Raw genomic sequence first — 17,837 nt, 5'->3', positions numbered from 1 at the left:
TGAAGTAAATGTAAAAGATGATCTAGAGATAAGGCCTTCCTTGAAAGCATTGTTAATTTGCTAATCCCTGCTAGTTGATACTCTCCTCTTAAGAACTGTCATTAGTGATACGGACCACAGTTGCTCCTTTGGTCCATTGGTAAGGACAGCAATCTTTCTTTTTGCCTCTGACAGGCAAGTAACTGCTACATGTTTTCTTCAATCACAGTAGCCTTTCCCCAGAACGATGAACAGTCTTTCCCCGGTATTACTTGCCAGAAATGAATGACCACTGGGAAAGACCATGACTAATAAAGAATGCTGTGGCTTTCCTGCTCCGAGGAGAGGTTTTGACACACACGTGTATATATTTTTCTTGCAGCAAACAGCAATCCATGTGAACATGCTGGGAAATGCGTAAACACAGAAGGCTCTTTCCACTGTGAGTGTTTGAAGGGCTACACAGGACCTCGTTGTGAAATGGACATCAATGAATGCCATTCAAATCCGTGCCAAAATGATGCCACCTGCCTGGATAAAATTGGAGGATTCACGTGTCTCTGTATGCCAGGTGAGGGGAGTTTCTGACAAAGATGGGGCTTCCAGCAAAGGAAAAAGTCAGGAGGCAGAGCACAGGGAGGGTTGCCAGCTCTGCTGAGGTGGAACACAAAATTGCAAAGGGGTGAGGCTAAATGAAATGGTGAGAGAGAGCCTGCTGTGGTGGCACCAGCCAGGAGGACTTGGCATTTGCCGGGGTGGGGGGGTGGGGGGTGGAGAAAGCAATTAGAGGACTGAGAAGGAAACCAACCTGTACATCAGCAAAGGAAGTTAGCATTCTGAGCTGGAGTATATGTGAACATATTTGTTACTATGCCTGGTAAAGTGCATGTGCAGAAACTTACATTTGCGAAAGTAAAGCAGGTGCAAACTTGAAGAGTGACTGTGTTTTGAGATCTGTATATGATGATTCTGGATAATAGTGGTTGGGGTTTTTATCTGGTTAAAATACCTCAAATGATGCAAGCTTCCATTGACCTGAGGAAATAACTGTAAAAAAGTTACTTAATTGAAATTGTGTTTGTAAAATTTATATGTCCACCATACCAATGACCTATATAGTCTGCTATTTTTCTTTCTGATAGAAAGTGGTAAAAAAAGAAAAGGGTGCAAGTTGCTAGTTGCACAGTCTTATAAAGTATAATGAAAGAATTGTGACCCCTGCAGGTGATCAAATGATATGATGAAAATGAGAATGAGTTTTTATTACTATCTAATCTGTTTTGAAAGCTGGAACTCTAGTCCCAAGTATTTCACCCTTCTTAATGTTTTTCTTTTACCCTGTCATTAGCTAAAAAGCCTTGAGCTAAAATTATCTTCTGTGTTTGTTTCTTTACCTTTTACCTTATATTGGTGCATACCCAAATTTATTGGTATTTTCTAAAGTGTTAAAACATAATCCCTCCTTATCAAGTGGAAGAAAACATTAGATGTGAATTCAGCACAAACTTCTCCTGTTACTGCTGATTAAGTGAGCACGTTCATCAATGGTGAAAAATACACATTCAACATCCCTTTTTAACCTCTGGTGTATAGTCTTACCTTGTAGGTTCTGTCCAAACTCCAAACTTGCAATGAAACTAGGCTTAGACTTTCAGGGCTGGTATAAGAGGCAGTTACACTTTCGAGGGCACTTTCTAAGGCCTTCAGTCACCTCTTCTTTCTTATTTTTATTTTTTTTAAACAGGTTTTAAAGGTGTTCACTGTGAAGAAGATATTGATGAGTGTCTAAGTAATCCCTGTGTGAACAACGGAGAGTGTCTTGATAAAGTCAACCGCTTCCTCTGTGTCTGTCCTCCTGGTAAGTACTTATTTCTGGAAGCTTTTCCTGCTTCACCTTACCAAGAACTGCATAGATAACCAGTGAGAGATTGCGGGTGGTATGTTTCTTGTGAGTTTCTGTTGTCTTAGTGCAGCATCTGTTTGAATGAGTGAATTGCAATCACTGGTTAATAAGAATAGACATATATTGGTTGCAATAGTATTGTGCCTGTAACTGAGTAAGTGTTGAGAAATATACGGTTGGACGTCTCATCTTAAATGGTAGTTGGCAGCATGAACTTCTGTTATTGTAGGATAGTGAGATATAGGTGAGTAATTATAAATACATTTTAAAAATCAGAGCCTCTACATGCTTTTTGTCCTTTTCTGAGGTTTGTAGGCAGAAGCCATTTTTGCATCAGTATAGTTTATGTTGCTTGCATGAGGAGGGAGGTGGATTGGGTCTCCACTTTAGAAAAGAAGGATAAATGCTGAGCTGAGGGATCAATGTTAGCTATAAGGGTAAATGTCACTTGTTTTCATGATGGCCTACAAGATGCTTTGAATTCCGAATATACTTAAAAAAAACCTGCTCTGCATCCCTTCTTATTGACTAATGATGTTCTGGCTCCTCCTTTGGTTCCTTCCTCCAAGAAACATTCCTGGCATTTTTTATTTTTTTATTGAAGTGCCTAAGGATCTGTATCATCTGACATAACCTGTTGATAGTTCACTAACTATTTCAATAAGTGTATTGAAAGATACAGTGCTGTATTGTATTCCACATTCCACACTGCTGTAGTAATTCTAGTCTGAAGGCTCTAGTGATGTATGTATTATTGTTTCATTTTAAGTTACTTGCTTTGATTGCTTGAAAGTTTTTATTGGTGGCCTCTCGGTTTTATAGACAGGCATACTGTCCAGTAGTGGACACCACTTGTGCTCCATCAGCTTTATTTCTGTTTGACTTGGCCATCTCAGTTTTCAAGCTGAGGGTCCTTTGACCTGGAGGATAGAAACTGTGTTTTGGCTGGTGGTTTGGACGAGGAACCAATCCACCCAGGGTGTGGCGTGTGTGCTTAGTGATGCAATTGAGTTTAGATTTACTGAGCTTATATTTGGGTGGTTTTAAGGATTTGCTAATAAATAATTCCTGACAGTGCAGCTGTTTAGATTAACTACTTCAGATTACTTCTAAATTTTCATCTTCTTTCTGCCTTTCAGGATTCAGCGGTGCTGTGTGTCAGATTGATATAGATGACTGCTCCAGCACACCATGTCTCAATGGAGCCAAATGTATCGACCATCCCAATGGCTATGAGTGCCAGTGCGCCACAGGTTAGTCTTGTGTTCAGAGCCCCTGGACTGGAGATCGCATGTAACCTAAATACATAAAGGGGTGGTCAAAGAAGTGTCAGTGTTCTTTCTTTCTTTCTTTCTCTGAAATGCTGCTTGTTTGTTGCGAAGCTTTGTCTACTCCTTTGCGGCAGAGAAGTAGTATTTAAGTACAGAAAGCCTTTCACTTGTGACAGCAGTAAGTCACAGTTAATGGGAGTTCTGGCATCCCTCTTTCAGCCCCATCTCTTGCTTTGCAGAGGGTGACAGCTTCTTTCATATTGACTATGGAATACATGAGTGGAAAAATAGCAGTGTGAAGCCCTTTATCTGTGGCTTACCTTTGTTTCTTCCAAGCCAGATTGTATAGTATACAGTTGAAGAACAAGAGATGAACAGAGCAGTACTACTGTGTATTCTGATTTCTGTTGCATCAGGCTATTTTATGTCAAAAATGGAATATTGAAATGCAGTAAAAATTGTGCCCACTGCAGGAAATACCACACAGTAGCTGCCTGCCAGAATGTAGTTAAAATGATTTGTCAAGCATCCTACAGAAATTTTGACAGAGCTGTGGATGGAACTGAGGTGGTTTTTTTTTTTGAATGTGCTGAATTCCTTTACTGCTTGGTTAATTACACATTTAGAAACATCAGGTTTAATTATGGGATTTTTCTTATCTTCAGACCTCTAAGAGTGATGTAGATATATTTTATCTTAATTTTTACATCTGGTCAAATAACAGAGTTCAGAGCAGTTACACTCTAATTCTCAGTAAGGAATGACTTTTGGTTGCTTTCAGTTAATGGTGCCTGATGTATTGTTCGTGGTGCAGATTCCAGGCATGGAATGCATTGGCTTTAGCTCTTCCATTAGGGAAGAGGCTGAACAATTCCTGGAGCTACCTTTGTCCCAGAAATGTGTTGTTAGGTTGGCTAGACTTATGTATAATTTTTCTCATTTTGAATCATTCCAATAATCAAATTGTTAAGGCAAATTCGACTTCCCTAATTTATTCTACACTGGACAGAATATAGCAGAGATTAGCCTAAAAATTCTTCCCCAGTCTTTTCACACACACCCTGTCCCCCTTCCCAAAAGTGCCTGAAGAAACAATGAATTTGTTGGAAGTAGGGGAACGCAGTAGTTCTAATCAGGAGAGGAATAATTATTTACAGAATTCTCCTTTTGATTACTGCATGTGACAGAATAAGCTCACACTTGCAAAAAGAAGCAGCAGCTCAAATCTTCTCCAAACTTGGAAACTATCTTAGAAAGTCTTTCTTACGCTGGTGTGTGGTCTGGTTGCTTTCATTCACTGAGAGTGCAGAGCTTATTGGGCCTAGGAGGGTTTTGGGTTATGGAGTGGAGGATAGTGTGGAGAGCTGCGCCTTGAAAAGTGTATTCTGAATTTGGGTACGAAACTGCTGGAACCACCAAAGTACAGAAATCCTAGGTTTCCCAGATGAGGAGGGAAGACTACTGCTTCCATGAAGGCACATGATGTATGGAGCATTTTCAAGGAACAGGCTGGAAGCAACCAAATATATGTTACTGAAGCAGCAGCTCTTGGTAAAATCCTTGGTTAGTACTTTGGCTGAAAATGGAAGAGGGACTCTGTACTAGGGCTTTTTTCCATCCTGTCTGAGGCATTTTTATAGTCTATATTCAAGTGTTTTTCTCCTAGTCTAACTCTTGTCTGTAAAGAGGGAAACCATATCTCAGTAAGGTATGTTCAGTTAAGAGATTGATAAAGATATCTGATCTTCATGTGGTTCAGTGCAAGGTACTAATTTTTTTAATTAATGTATGCTAAGTATTATATTTAATATTGACAGCCTTCTATAAGACTGAAATATGGAATTCATCATTGGGACAGGTCAGTTATTGGAAAATAATGTTTGGGTATGTTTTTGCTCTATTAATCTCCTATTATGAGTGATATGTGTTCCCTGAATGGTAATCGCCAGCTGCCGAAGTGATTGAAAACTGCAAAATGTTTGGCCAAATGCTGTACAGATAGCTCTATTTACTGCTTGCTTTTTGTCTTTTCTTTCCCTTCTGGCATTATTCCACTTCTCCTTCCCAGTGGTAGATCATAGCTTTTCTTTTCTTGAGTTGTCTTAGGTCTTTCCTCTTTTCTTTGCCTCTGTCCTCATTTTTTTTTGCCACTGTTCGTCCTCTTACCGGTTTGTTTTTCTTCCTTCCCTAACATCTTTTTATATCCATCTCTCTAACTAGCTTCCCTTCCCTCTCCCCACCTACTTCCACACCCATTCATCCATGCATACGTTCGCAGAACTTGGAAATGTTAGCCGTCACCTGGTATGTTTGACCAGAGAAATAACCACAAACCTGTATGAAAAATGGGGAGCCTGTTATCCACTTATAATACTCAGGTGAGAATCACTCTTCAGCTGTTGAAATTCCCTGCAGCTTGGTTTGTATCAGTCTCCAGTTGGTGTTTGAAATTTGAAATTCTACCTTCCTAATCTCCAGCTGCTGGAAGGCAGTTTGAACTGTTGCTCCAAAACCTCATCTCTGAAAACCATTTATTTTAAATTGTCCCTGTTTCATGTAACTCTGCTCCATCATGGAAAACAGGGCTCTGGAGGGAATTGGTTGCTGCTCTGACCTTCCTGAACCATTGTTTTAGCCCTTCTGGTGAATAGATTCTGTCCTTCTCTGTTGCTCAGGATGTTTCCCAGCTGAAGCAGAATGAAACAGGCCAAATTGCTGCTTGTTTCATTGCTCCTAACTGAAGAGGTTGCATGCAGTCTTTCATAAATTTGCAGTTGGTGCTTGACTGGAGTTACTAAAAGGTTTCCTCCCAATGAGAGGGGCAAGAAACTTTTAAAAAAGCAGAGCTGCAGAAGCTTTGACGTGAGCCAAGGGACTTCACTTGGGAAGGTTTCTGCAGCATCTTTGTAGTAATTCCTCACACTGAAAAAGTCAATCCCCTTGGTATTGTGTAGAGGAAGTAATGACAGGAGAGTGCCTTCAGATAGTTTATACTGATGTGAGTAAATATTTCTCATGGAGATTTACATGTTTCCTCTCATTGCTACTGTTCTGAATAAACTGAAGGTAACCACTTCCAATGCTGGGATTCTCCATGCAAGATGTTGTTCTGTAATGCTGTGAGCAGTGGAGGAGTGTTGTTTTCCAGGGCTGGAAAATGGGCAGCAGTTGAGGTGCCCAGTTACCCTTTGTGCTGTCTGCCACTTTGCTGATTCTTAATACGATTCTTTCTATATTTGCATTATATTCACTATAGCATCATACCAGTTAACTTCTTAATTACTCCTGTTCATCATTTTTCCTTAGGTTTTACTGGCCTTCTGTGTGAGGAGAATATCAACAACTGTGATCCTGATCCTTGCCACCATGGAGAATGTCAAGATGGAATTGATTCATATACATGTATATGCAATCCTGGCTACATGGGTGCCATATGCAGCGAGCAGATAGATGAATGCCACAGCAATCCTTGCCTCCATCAAGGGCGCTGCATTGATTTGGTGAATGGCTACCAATGCAACTGTTTGCTGGGCACTTCAGGTACACAAAGCACAAGTGGAAGGATTGGATTCTAACAGAATTCAAGTATTTTATTATTTCCTACGTGTGCTCTGGTGTGTGCTAAATTTGCATACAGAGATAAGCTTGTGGTATGAGAGTATTGTTTTCACATTACTTTTCTTTACTGAATTTTGGTGTGTTTGTGTAGATTGCCTAACCCTCACTGGTACTGCAACTGGTCTTGGAAGAATTTACCTCCTCTTTACTCCCAAAATTCGAGCATGCAGAAAAAAAATAGGCATGGTGTTCAAAATGGTTTATTCTTTTGTTGAAACATTTAGTACAAGTTCAGGGTCATACTCAGACAGCACCCAGTGACTCGGGTGATATTCCTTGGTGTTGCAGTGCTGCTGCATCATCGCCTGTTTCAGTTGCCCCAGTGCACGTGTAACTTTGAAGCAGGTGGGGTTCTTAATTTGGCTATTTCTGGGAAATAGTTTTTTTGTCTTCTTTGAAAGATTTGGCCTCCTTATTCTTCTAACTATTTTTTCCAGGAGTGAACTGCGAAAATAACTTTGATGACTGTGCAAGTAACCCATGCATTCACGGGGACTGTATTGATGGCATTAATCGCTACAATTGTGCTTGCAAACCTGGATTTACAGGTAAAGTCAGCTACCCAATAGCTTTGAGGTGTTTTGAAAATAGTTATCTGGGTAGTTAAGGGAGCTGTTCTTTGCATACTGACTGCAAGGGATTCAGTTAGTATCTCGGTAAATCCTTCTAATCTTTGAATCTCAGCGTCTTGCATTACAGCAAGTTCTACCAAGCAGAAAGATGGCCTAATCTGTGCTGTGAAATGCCATTCTTGTTAGGTAATTACATCCAATTCATGGTTCTTGGTTTTATGACAAAAAACCCCATGTGACTTTGGTTTATTATTTACAGCTTCTTTCCAGGGACAGAGAGATTGTGGACAATATAGATAGGTGTTTGATTAGACAGTACCTGGTGCTTTGACCATGAACAGTGTTTCTCTTTCTGTGAAAGCAAAGCATTAACTCAGTGTTCTAATGAGCTGCTCTCCACTCTGAAGTCTCCAACTGAATAACCTGCTTTTTTCAGTACTTCTCTTTCATAGTGTGGTCTGTTCTGTTTCCTTTTTAAATTATAAAGACTTAACTAATACAGTAAAAGTAGGGCTGAAAAAATAAGCTCTTAGGCACTTTTGGATCCACGCTTAGAGCTGTAGATCTATATCAGGACTATTTCTGATGACTAAAGCAGATCTCAACACTGTTTATAACGGACTTAATATGTTTAGAGCCATGTAGGGTAATACACTCGTAAAATAATTGTTGTAAGACAGTGTGGTACTGTTTATAACAGTTTTCTCATCACGTTTGTTACTGTTTATTACTGAATGATTCTAATTAGAATTGATCTGAAATGCATTAGAAATAGCACTAAGAGGTTTCATGTGTTTTGTGCTTTTGTCTTGGCGTCTTTCTAAACTTCTGATGCTCCTTCCTTCCTTTGGCTCTGGCATGGTGGTACTCTTGAGTCCCCAGAACAGGAAGAGGCATGATCCTGATAACTTTTGCCTTTCAGTCTTCTTTGTTGCTGGCATACCATATTTGTTATCCTACTGGACTTCTTACTGTTATGCTGTTAAAATAATTCAGTAATATGATGAATTTGCATATTCTAGTATTTAAAGAGATGGCTTGCATGGGGTCTCGTTACTTTGTCCTTTCCTTATGTTAAAAATGCTTTCAACTTACTGCAACGTTCACTTTGTTTAGCTTTCCAGCCTCACAAGATCGTATGGTCACTACTTCAAGGATCTTGCAGTCGTAATCAGAGGCAGGCAAAAACAGGAAACGGTGGTTTTTAGAGAATCTTTTGTGCAATAAACAACCAGAATTATATTTACTGCAGACATTATGGCAGTATTGGTTGTTCAAAGGGTAGGTACTTTCAAAGCAGAAGAGCAGGGCTATGACAAGTGGAGCTCAAGAGGTTTGTTCCAAGCATGATATAGTTGAGTGATTTTTGCCTTCCTAATCAATATTAACCAGTGATTTGTAGTGGAATTCTGTTGAGATTCTTGAGTGGTTTGTAAATACTTGTTGAGTGTGTTTTCCAGGCACAGAAAGGTGCTGCATCTTTTAAAAATGCTTCTCTTGACTTCAGTTAAAGCACAGAGGCATGCAAGCTCTGTCCTGCTTTACTGAGTTGTGCCTCAATGTATGTTCTCACAGACATACAAAGCAAATGTTCTTATAAGAAATACTACTTAATAACTATTGCTTTTTCTTCTAGGCCCACGTTGTAATGTGGACATTGATGAATGCACATCCAGCCCCTGTCATAATGGTGGAACATGTATAAATGAAGTCAATGGCTTTCGGTGTGTATGTCCTGAAGGTTACCATCATCCTCACTGTCAGTCACAGGCAGATGGGTGTCTTAGTAATCCCTGTGTACATGGCAACTGCACACATATTGCTAGTGGGTAAGTACTCATTGTCACATTAAACTTACCTGCTACCTTCTATACTTTTTTCCTTGCTTTGCCCGGAGTTCCATCTTGACTTGAGGTTTCTGATTTTTCTCTGATTTCTCAATTAGGATCCAGACTTACGTGCTGCCCATGACATAATTACAGTAAGGTGTAGACCTTTAGTCACCAGCTGCAGTCTGTGCTGTTGCAACATAGGTTTTTCTGTCCTGCATTGTATTCTTTGCTGTCTTTGCATGGGTGTGTAGCACATGGTGGACTGCCACCATCTAAAGGGAGGGTTTGGCAATTCAAGTAAGTGGAGTGAATGCAATTAAAATAAAGAGATTGTTCCAAATTGAATCTTTGGGGAGCAGCAGCTATCTATCTATTCCATCAAACTCTAAAATGTTGAGTGTGGAGACTTGGCTAGTGCTGTTCTTGCTACCCAAATACTGTGTATTAAGGAACAGGCAGACAACTTTTGACACTTGGAGATAGAGCGATAATTGACTTACAACAGTTTGTCCAAGGCTGAGATTTCTTCAGCTTTAGTCGCATTGTTGCATGCCTGAGAGAAAAAAGAAAAGCTCTTTCCGGCTATTCTGATGGCAGTAGCTGCTTCTGAATCTTCCCATCCAGGAAGACCAAATGCTGATTTCAGGAGCTCTGAATCAGACCTCTTTTTGGTAATGATAAGTCTGGGAATGCAGGGCCTATGGAGTCAACAAGTTTGGGGAGGTAGGGCTTGTGTTTGTTAGACTTCCCAACTGTACGTGGAATAACAGTGCCTCCGAGATGTGTGCTGCGTCCTGGAAAGTGTTGTCAGCAGTTGCGCAAGGAAGTGATTTACCACTGTGGGTAGCTTTGTAGGGCAGGATTCAGCACTTTCCCTGGAGCTGGCAGGAAGGCTGCCCTTATTGCTAATTCAGCCTCCATGTAAGCTTGGAAAACAAATGTTTTGGTTCATCTTGTCCATCATCTGTCACCTGTGTTCATATTTATGCCCATGTACACCTTACGCTCAGTGCCAGATAAAATAAGTTTTGTTTGCGTGACGGGGAAGGAGGCCAGTGTGTGTGTTGCGTGGCTTGAGTCCAGGGTGGTTCACTGAGTCCTTGGTTCTACGTCATATGGGTGGAGTGCTGCTCTACTTCAGATTTTGAAACATGATGGAGAAGATTGCTCCTGCTCCCAGCCAGCTGTTTTCATTTGTAACCACTACTTTGTATTAAATCAGTCTAGTTATCTTTGGAACCTATTGTTCCCCTCCACTTTTTTTAATCTTTTTTTTCTGTCTTTGTTTAAATATGTTGAGATGGTCTTATCAAAGCAGAAACACATTGCTGGTTGACTGAGCACTTTGTGAAAACAGTAATGGAGGGAAGTGTGGTTTTAAGGGAGGGTTTATTTTCAGTATCTTCAGAACTATACAGCTGGGGTAAGCAATCTAAACGTAATTTAGGGCTCTCCAAAGAGAGGTCTTTTGGTTTTCTCTCCAAAACTAATCTGCAGGAGAAACTGGTAGAGGAGTTATTTCAGAATGTTCTAAAATTACTGCTGTTTTTGCCTTTAAAGGTACAAGTGTGTCTGCGACCCAGGCTGGATAGGAGATTACTGTTCAACAGAAGGGAATGAATGTAAATCAAACCCATGCCAGAATGGAGGAACTTGTGAAGATCTGTTGAATGGATATAGATGTACCTGTAGGAAAGGATTCAAAGGTGAAAATTCAGAGAGAAGTTTCTGTTCTCTTTTTCCTTTCAACTTCATTGCACCCTTAGTGCCATTTTAATCTTTTCATTAAACTTCATGGAAATAGGAATCAAGAGGGGAAATGCCATGCTTGTATGAAGTTAAATTACAGTCAGCTCATGTAGACATGATACAGCAGTAGAATACTTAGTAAGACCATATCTAAGCCTTGTTTGGACTCATTAAGAAATGTCTTGGTGGTAGCTGAGCTTAATTTTCTTTGTAAGAAAGTTAAACTGAGATATATAAATGTACTGAGAATTGAAGGGGCATTAAACTCAGAATTACTATGGCTGCTTTCTGCTTGTACCCACTGAGCCCATGAGGAGTGCTCTGATCTTGTTTTCCTTCTGCTGAGATTTTTCAAATACAGAAATGCTGTCCACTGCTGTGTAGGATAATCATGCAAGTTACAATCTCTTTATTCATTCTTCTGAGCAGCACCAAGCTCTTAGCAGCATACTGTCCTGGTTTTTCCCCTTCTGCTCTCCAGGTGTGAACTGCCAGGTAGTGGTTGCTCCTTGTTCTCCCGATCCTTGTGAGAACTCGGGAATTTGCCAAGAATCTCCTGACTCTGAAGGCTACACCTGCCAATGTGCCCCTGGCTGGGAAGGTAGTGTGGCTGGGGAATATACTGTACTTTCAATGCTGAGCAGTATTGGCATTGAGCCTTTTGACCATTGCCTTACGAGGGGTCTTACTTCCGGACTCTCTGTGTTTCAGGGGAGAGATGTACAGTGGATATTGATGAATGTCTCTCAAAGCCTTGCAAAAATCATGCTCTGTGCCATAATATTCAAGGCAGTTACCTGTGTGAATGTCGGCCAGGCTTCACTGGAGGAGACTGTGACAGTAACATTGATGACTGTCTTTCAAGTGAGTATGAGCAGGTTGTTCTGTGTTTTCCATTTTTTCCTAGAAATAATTTTGCTGTACTATTGATGACTGCTATTTGACAGACACTGAAAGTTCTTTTATAATCCCTTACCAAAAAGAAAAAAACCCAGACCTCAGCTTTGTAAGACTTGCAAGTCTGAGGCAGTCAAATCCATCACATTCAGCTGCTAGTAATGGACTACCGTGTTTTAACTGATAGCAGGAGTTGTTCCCAGATTCCTAACTTGGAAAGGTCCTTAGAGTTTACATAATTGAACAAGGAGCACTGTTAAATGAAGAATTATATTTGCCTGAAATTTTAATACAACAAGTTAAAGTAACACTGCAGGGCTTACCTGTATTTCAACATTAAGCTTGATTGAGGTGTGGTGGGAATCTGGGATATAGCAGTCTTTCCTGAAGTGTCTCTGTCTGACATGAATATTCTGGAAGGAGTGGGTCCTGTTGCTATTCCAGTTAATCCATATTTGAAAGCAAATTAAGTAGCAGGAAGGCACTCTGTTCTGGAATACATATCAGTTGCAGGAGGATAGCACATACACTGATGAGTACTGAAATTGTTTAAATTACAAGAAAGCAAATGTTAATTTCATGCCCTTGACACTGCTATTTACAAGGGAACTAAATACATAGTAACTTATTTTTCATCCTGGGCATGTTCTTTATCATCATCAGATAAAAATCAGAGTCTCCTGAGAAGCGTCATGTGTTTAAGAGTTCATCTATTACTATTTGGAAAGTGCTTTATCAAACCTTGGAGGAGTTCACAATGTTGTAATTTTTTAATTGGCTGGCTCTTTAAAAAAAAAACAAAACAAAAAACCCAAACAAAACAACAAACTTCAATTTTTTTATTAGAATAGCTTAAAAACATACCTAAGTCTTAAAGGTTTTAGGTATGAATTTAGAGAGTTGTGTTTTACATTGAAAAAAATATAAATTTGTGGCTGCTGTAGAGAAGGATCCAAACAAGTCTATTAGCAAAAGTTACCATGGGAGACCCCAAAGCAGCACTGCTGAAAGAACTTCTAAGACATCTGGCTTAGCCTGAGCTTTTGATTGCCTCTTTCTGAGCAAACAGGTACAGTACAAAAAAAGTCACATTGGTGCATTGACTCAGAGCTTTGCTTACTGAAGCCAACAAAATCATTGCTTGTCCTGTTAGTTTTTATGTGGGTGTCTGAAGAGAAAAAATGTTTTTAAAGTGCTCATCTTTCTCTCTTGAACAGCTGGGAGATCTCTCTCTACTCCTAAGTCTTCTGAGAGCTGTGAGATTCATGCCATGTTGTCTGTTAGGCAGCACACCCATGAGGTTGAAGAATTTCAAATTACTGCTGCAGCTGATTTCACTTAACATAACAAAAACCTTCCACAGCTTGAGCCAAATGTCTTTAATCTATGAAGCAAACAAACCCTCCAACAACAAGAACTTATTGAAAAGTTGATACTCAAGTCTCCTTTTTCTGTCAGTAAATGTGCGGCACAGAAAATTAATGCGCAGCTTTTGGCTTCAGTCATAAATGGCTGGCTGCCATAGACACAACATTTTACAGCTGCCAGGGGTCTCACTTTGAATGTGCTTTTTCTCTGCAGTAGTCAGATGACCTTTAAATGGATGCAGGTGTGTCTCTTAACACAAATTTTTATCATGTGAGCATATTTCTCAGTTGATAAATGAGCTTTAATTACCTTTCACATCTGTTTTCTTCATTTTCCAGTGAACAGAATGATCTTGTATTTATGTTGAACTGCAAACTTTTGGTGTTAAATTTTAAAGTTTGTATTTTAGTAGTACTTAAAGATAGTCATAGATCAAAAAAGCCTGCTCCCTGACCTTTTTTTCCTCCCCCTTCCTGTCTCCCCTTTTCCTCCCCCCTCCCAATTTCCCACCCTGCCTTCATATAGGTAGGCTTTTGGTCTGGGGAATGCAGAGTAGAAAAGGAATCTGGCTTCAGAGGCAGTATCTGACAGAGGAATGCGGGTCTTAAATCCAACAGTGGAAGGAGCAAAGCAGGAAGAAACTACTGAATGGCAGAGATCTTTCAGGCAGATTGGTACTTGTGGAAGCAGAAGCAATACATTAGTAGGGGGTGGCTTAGACCAAAAAATGGTGACACACAAGTAGCAAGACTATGGTAGGGATAAAGAAAATATCAAGAAATGCAGAGGTGAGGAGGTGGTGTATGAATCTGTGAGCTTTTCTGCCAGCCTTTCCCCAGTCAGCCTTTGATACTGGGAAAAATGCTAAGTGCTCAGTAATGCTTAAGTGCTCATATATATACTAATATACACATTTGATTTGACTGGATTGCTTTCATGCTTAAAATTAAGCACGCAAGTTCTCTCCTGTGTTGAGCACTGTCTGGAAAAGAGAGGACGGGTCAAGTTCTTTTATGAATAAGACTTGGTAAGGAAGAAGAAACAGTTGCTGTGCTGTTTGTATTGTCTTTATCAGTAGGTGTTTGTCAAAAAAAGCAGAGTTTGAATTTTAAACCAAGAGACTGGGTCTGGTTTTGTTGGTTTTGTTGGTTGAACAAATCCCAGCAGAGGAACCTTTAGACCTTGAAGCTTGGTCTTGATCCACACCTTCTTGTGAATTCGTTATTGATAATGCTTTGTGATTATCTCTTCCATAAAGTGGCTCAGAAAAACTTGTCAGTAGTCTGTCACACTCTGGACTACGTGATACTTTTTTTCCTAAAAGCTACTATGGTAGGCCTGGCCTTTGAGTGTTATCCATTTTAACACTTACTGTAATGCTTCTGACTTAGATCCCTGCCAAAATGGAGCTTCATGTGTGGATGGGATAAACTCTTTCTCATGTATCTGCCTACCTGGATTTCATGGAGATAAATGTCAAACAGATACCAATGAATGTCTGAGTGAACCATGCAGGAATGGAGGCACGTGCACCCACTACGTCAACAGCTACACGTGCAAGTGTCCGCCTGGGTTCGAGGGAACCAACTGCGAGAACAACATCGATGAATGCACTGAGAGGTGAGATATCTTCACTGTGCTGCTGCACTAAGGAGCCACACAATGTGTGCTCGTGGCTTGAAGTCAGTCCTACCCAGAAGCAGTTTTTAATGATGTGGATCTGTTTTCCTGCCTTTTGTCCCTGAGACATACTTGTGATTCATGCAAGGAAAACTTGCTTACCTTGTGCAGGATATCAGCTGAAAGGCAGTTGCCTGTCAAAGTTGGCCTTCAGTTTGCACAACTAGTTAGAAGCTTAGTTCCATTACAGGAGGAATGTGATAGTGTTTAACAAACATTAAGACAGTAACAGATGCTAGCTTCTTAAAACATAAATAATTTATATTTTTATAAGACCATTATCATATAGGGGAGGGGAAATAATTGATTGGTTATGAACAGTTACTGTGTTGAGAAATACAAAAGCTGCAAAAATGGAAGCGATAGCCAACCCTCAGAAAGGCAGGAAAATTAAATTAGCCCTGAGTTGAATTATTGACTGCAAATAATATGAAGAAGCAACCAGGAGGAACACTAAATCCACAAATTCATTACTGGAAAGGTCTGATCATCAGAGATCTTTTAATGCTTACAAATTGGATGTGGTTTAGCAGTGCTGAGATAAAACCTGAGGTAGTTCTAAGGGGGAGGTGTGGAACTGAGTTAAAATGCTCAACAGCTGGTGCTTACATAAATGGTTCACTTGGTAGTTTTAAACGCTCTTTGAGAGTTAACCCTGTGTATCCATCATCTGCCTGCATATTTATTTTAAGCTTTGTTAGGATTAATGTAAGTAACTTCAGATTCTCAAATGGAAGCAATTTCTAGTAAAGCTTGAAATGGTTAAAAAAAAATAATTGAAACCCAGTCTTTTCTGGTCTAGTTACCAGAAACAAATAAGGTGCCTAAATGCAAAGTTTTTAGTATTCTCATGTGTGTTCTGCACACAAAGAAAAGATCTTTCTTATCTTTTATAAAATTGCATTTGTGGGGGAGGAAGAATTTTAACATCTTTTGCTTAAGAACAGGATTGTGTCACTGGTGAGGGTGTGTTTAATTGGCCCAACAGTTGTTTAATCAAGTGAAGTATGTTGGCTGTTTTAGCAGAATGCCTGGTTCTTCCTTGAGGTTCATCCTGGTTTTGTTTTCGTTATCAGTTAGGACAGAAACCAGTCTTGCAGGTATGAAGGATGTAGCAGTTTTCAATGCTCTGCCAAGCTAAACCAGTCACACGTTCCCAACCAAAATTTACTGAGCTATACTTAAGAGCACCGTGATGGTTGGCTAATTTGAATTCAGTTCAAATAATTCTTCTGTGTCTTGTGTGAGAAGCTGCCTATGAGAGAGTGCCATTTTCTTTTGGAGATGAGTACCTGATTTCAGTGCAACCTGCCAAGTGATTGACAGTTCCTCTGTCTTCTCTTCCTTGTTTTGCCATGGATGTAAACAGCAGTTTCTGCTCCCTGTAAAACAGAATTCAGCCCACAAGGCACAGAAACATCTCTGATAAACAGGTTACTGTTGACATGTCTGCTGTAATCACAGTCAGAATTTAGATACTTAAAACTTGCACTGGAAGTTCAAGTGGCTTCTCTCATGGAAGTACTTTTTGACAGTGCACAAAACAGTTAACAAGCATGAATTCGTTTTGTGTACTTTATCAAACTGATTATCTTGAGTCTGATCTAGGGTTGTTTTCAGAGGAGCAGGAGTTTACTGGCAGGCGTTTCTTTAGAAGGAAAAAGGAGTCAATTTTGCATGAGGCATCACTTCTAACTTTCCCAGTCACTTCTCCATAGGACACCTAATCTGGCAGAATTTCTTCCAATCAGAAGATTGGGGCGGGGGGGATAATTCCTTTGATCTGAATTCTGCTGGGGCATGTATGAGTAGTTCTCGTGAGAAGAGAGGGAAGGGATTTAGCAATACCAATACTTTCACATGATTGCAGTGAAGAACACGCTTGTGTTTTGCATGTTATACGAACTTTTTCCTTGAGAAAACATACCTGTGACTCCTTTGAAGCTTTAAAAAAAAGGCAAATTGTTTTGTTTCTCATAATTTGTGATACAATTGTAATTTGTAATAAAATTTGTATAAAATTTATCAGATTGAGCAAGCCACACGCCTACCTGGTACAGTACTGTTTGTGGTCACATTGAAGCTGGGAAGATTTCATTAAATAAGTTACCTCCATCGCTAATGACTCATTGAAACCCTGCTTTACTTTGTTTCCCTGCCAAGGTAAAAGACAGTGAGCTGGAGGGTGAGCTGGAGTTCCCTTGAATTGCTGTTATCCGATTTATGCTTCTTTAGCAGGAACTTACCAGTGGTCAGAAGATCCTGTAACCTGGTTTTCTGTCTCATTACAGTAATGTTTATGTGCTGTTTTGGCTGTGAGTTAATTGCATTTTGTCTCAGCTTACCTTTGTTGACACTCTCTTGCAGCTCCTGTTTCAATGGAGGTACTTGTGTGGATGGGATCAATTCCTTTACTTGCCAGTGTCCAGTGGGGTTTACAGGACCCTTCTGCCTCACAGAAATTAATGAGTGCGATTCACATCCTTGCTTGAACAAAGGCTCTTGCGTGGACAGCCTAGGCACATATCGATGTATATGTCCTTTGGGTTATACTGGCAAGAACTGTCAGGTGAGTGACATTTTCTAGCCCGTTTTGCATGGGGCACTGTTGTTTGAACTGTCCGACAGCAGAAGTGACTGGGTTAGATGTGAGGTACCAAACATGGCAGGGCTCTTGTTCCTTCAGTTCTGGTAAGAGGTGGCTAGCTCATTAGCCGTGGGAAGAATAAATCCAGTGCCTCTGTCTGACAGAGCAGGCGCCCCTGTTCACAACTCTGGAAATCTAAAGTGTCTATTTGCAAGGAGGAGAAAAATGCTCATTATTTATGAGGACAGGTGTCATTGGAACCTTCTAGATTAGTTTTCTTCTTAAATGAAAAACAGCTGTTAACTTTGAAAATGGCTGTATTTCATTTGAAGCATAAAATTGTCTTGATTGAAGGGAGAGTCCTGCATTAAAAGAATGCCA

General features: G+C 40.1%; 1 protein-coding gene across 4 annotated transcripts in view; it reads left to right on the top strand.

The window, feature by feature from the left end:
• NOTCH2 (notch receptor 2) overlaps positions 1-17,837 on the top strand; it is an 88,635-nt gene that overhangs the window by 46,037 nt on the left and 24,761 nt on the right. Inside the window, exons 8-18 of one of the 4 annotated variants that reach the window (XM_069789882.1) lie at positions 362-550; positions 1,724-1,837; positions 3,022-3,135; positions 6,460-6,693; positions 7,209-7,319; positions 8,980-9,172; positions 10,736-10,881; positions 11,406-11,525; positions 11,636-11,788; positions 14,581-14,809; positions 17,237-17,438. In XM_069789882.1, coding sequence (XP_069645983.1) covers positions 362-550; positions 1,724-1,837; positions 3,022-3,135; positions 6,460-6,693; positions 7,209-7,319; positions 8,980-9,172; positions 10,736-10,881; positions 11,406-11,525; positions 11,636-11,788; positions 14,581-14,809; positions 17,237-17,438 — 1,805 coding nt within the window. Of the gene's footprint in view, positions 1-361; positions 551-1,723; positions 1,838-3,021; positions 3,136-4,970; positions 5,012-5,221; positions 5,532-6,459; positions 6,694-7,208; positions 7,320-8,459; positions 8,929-8,979; positions 9,173-10,735; positions 10,882-11,405; positions 11,526-11,635; positions 11,789-14,580; positions 14,810-17,236; positions 17,439-17,837 lie in introns of those variants that run through there. The other 3 variants (XM_069789883.1, XM_069789884.1, XM_069789885.1) reach the window with 3 other exon arrangements.

Source organism: Haliaeetus albicilla, chromosome 8 (assembly GCF_947461875.1).
Source record: "Haliaeetus albicilla chromosome 8, bHalAlb1.1, whole genome shotgun sequence".
Classification (NCBI taxonomy): Eukaryota; Metazoa; Chordata; class Aves; order Accipitriformes; family Accipitridae; genus Haliaeetus; species Haliaeetus albicilla.
Note: the sequence above shows the minus strand (reverse complement) of the source record. Positions and strands in the feature narration are given on the sequence as shown.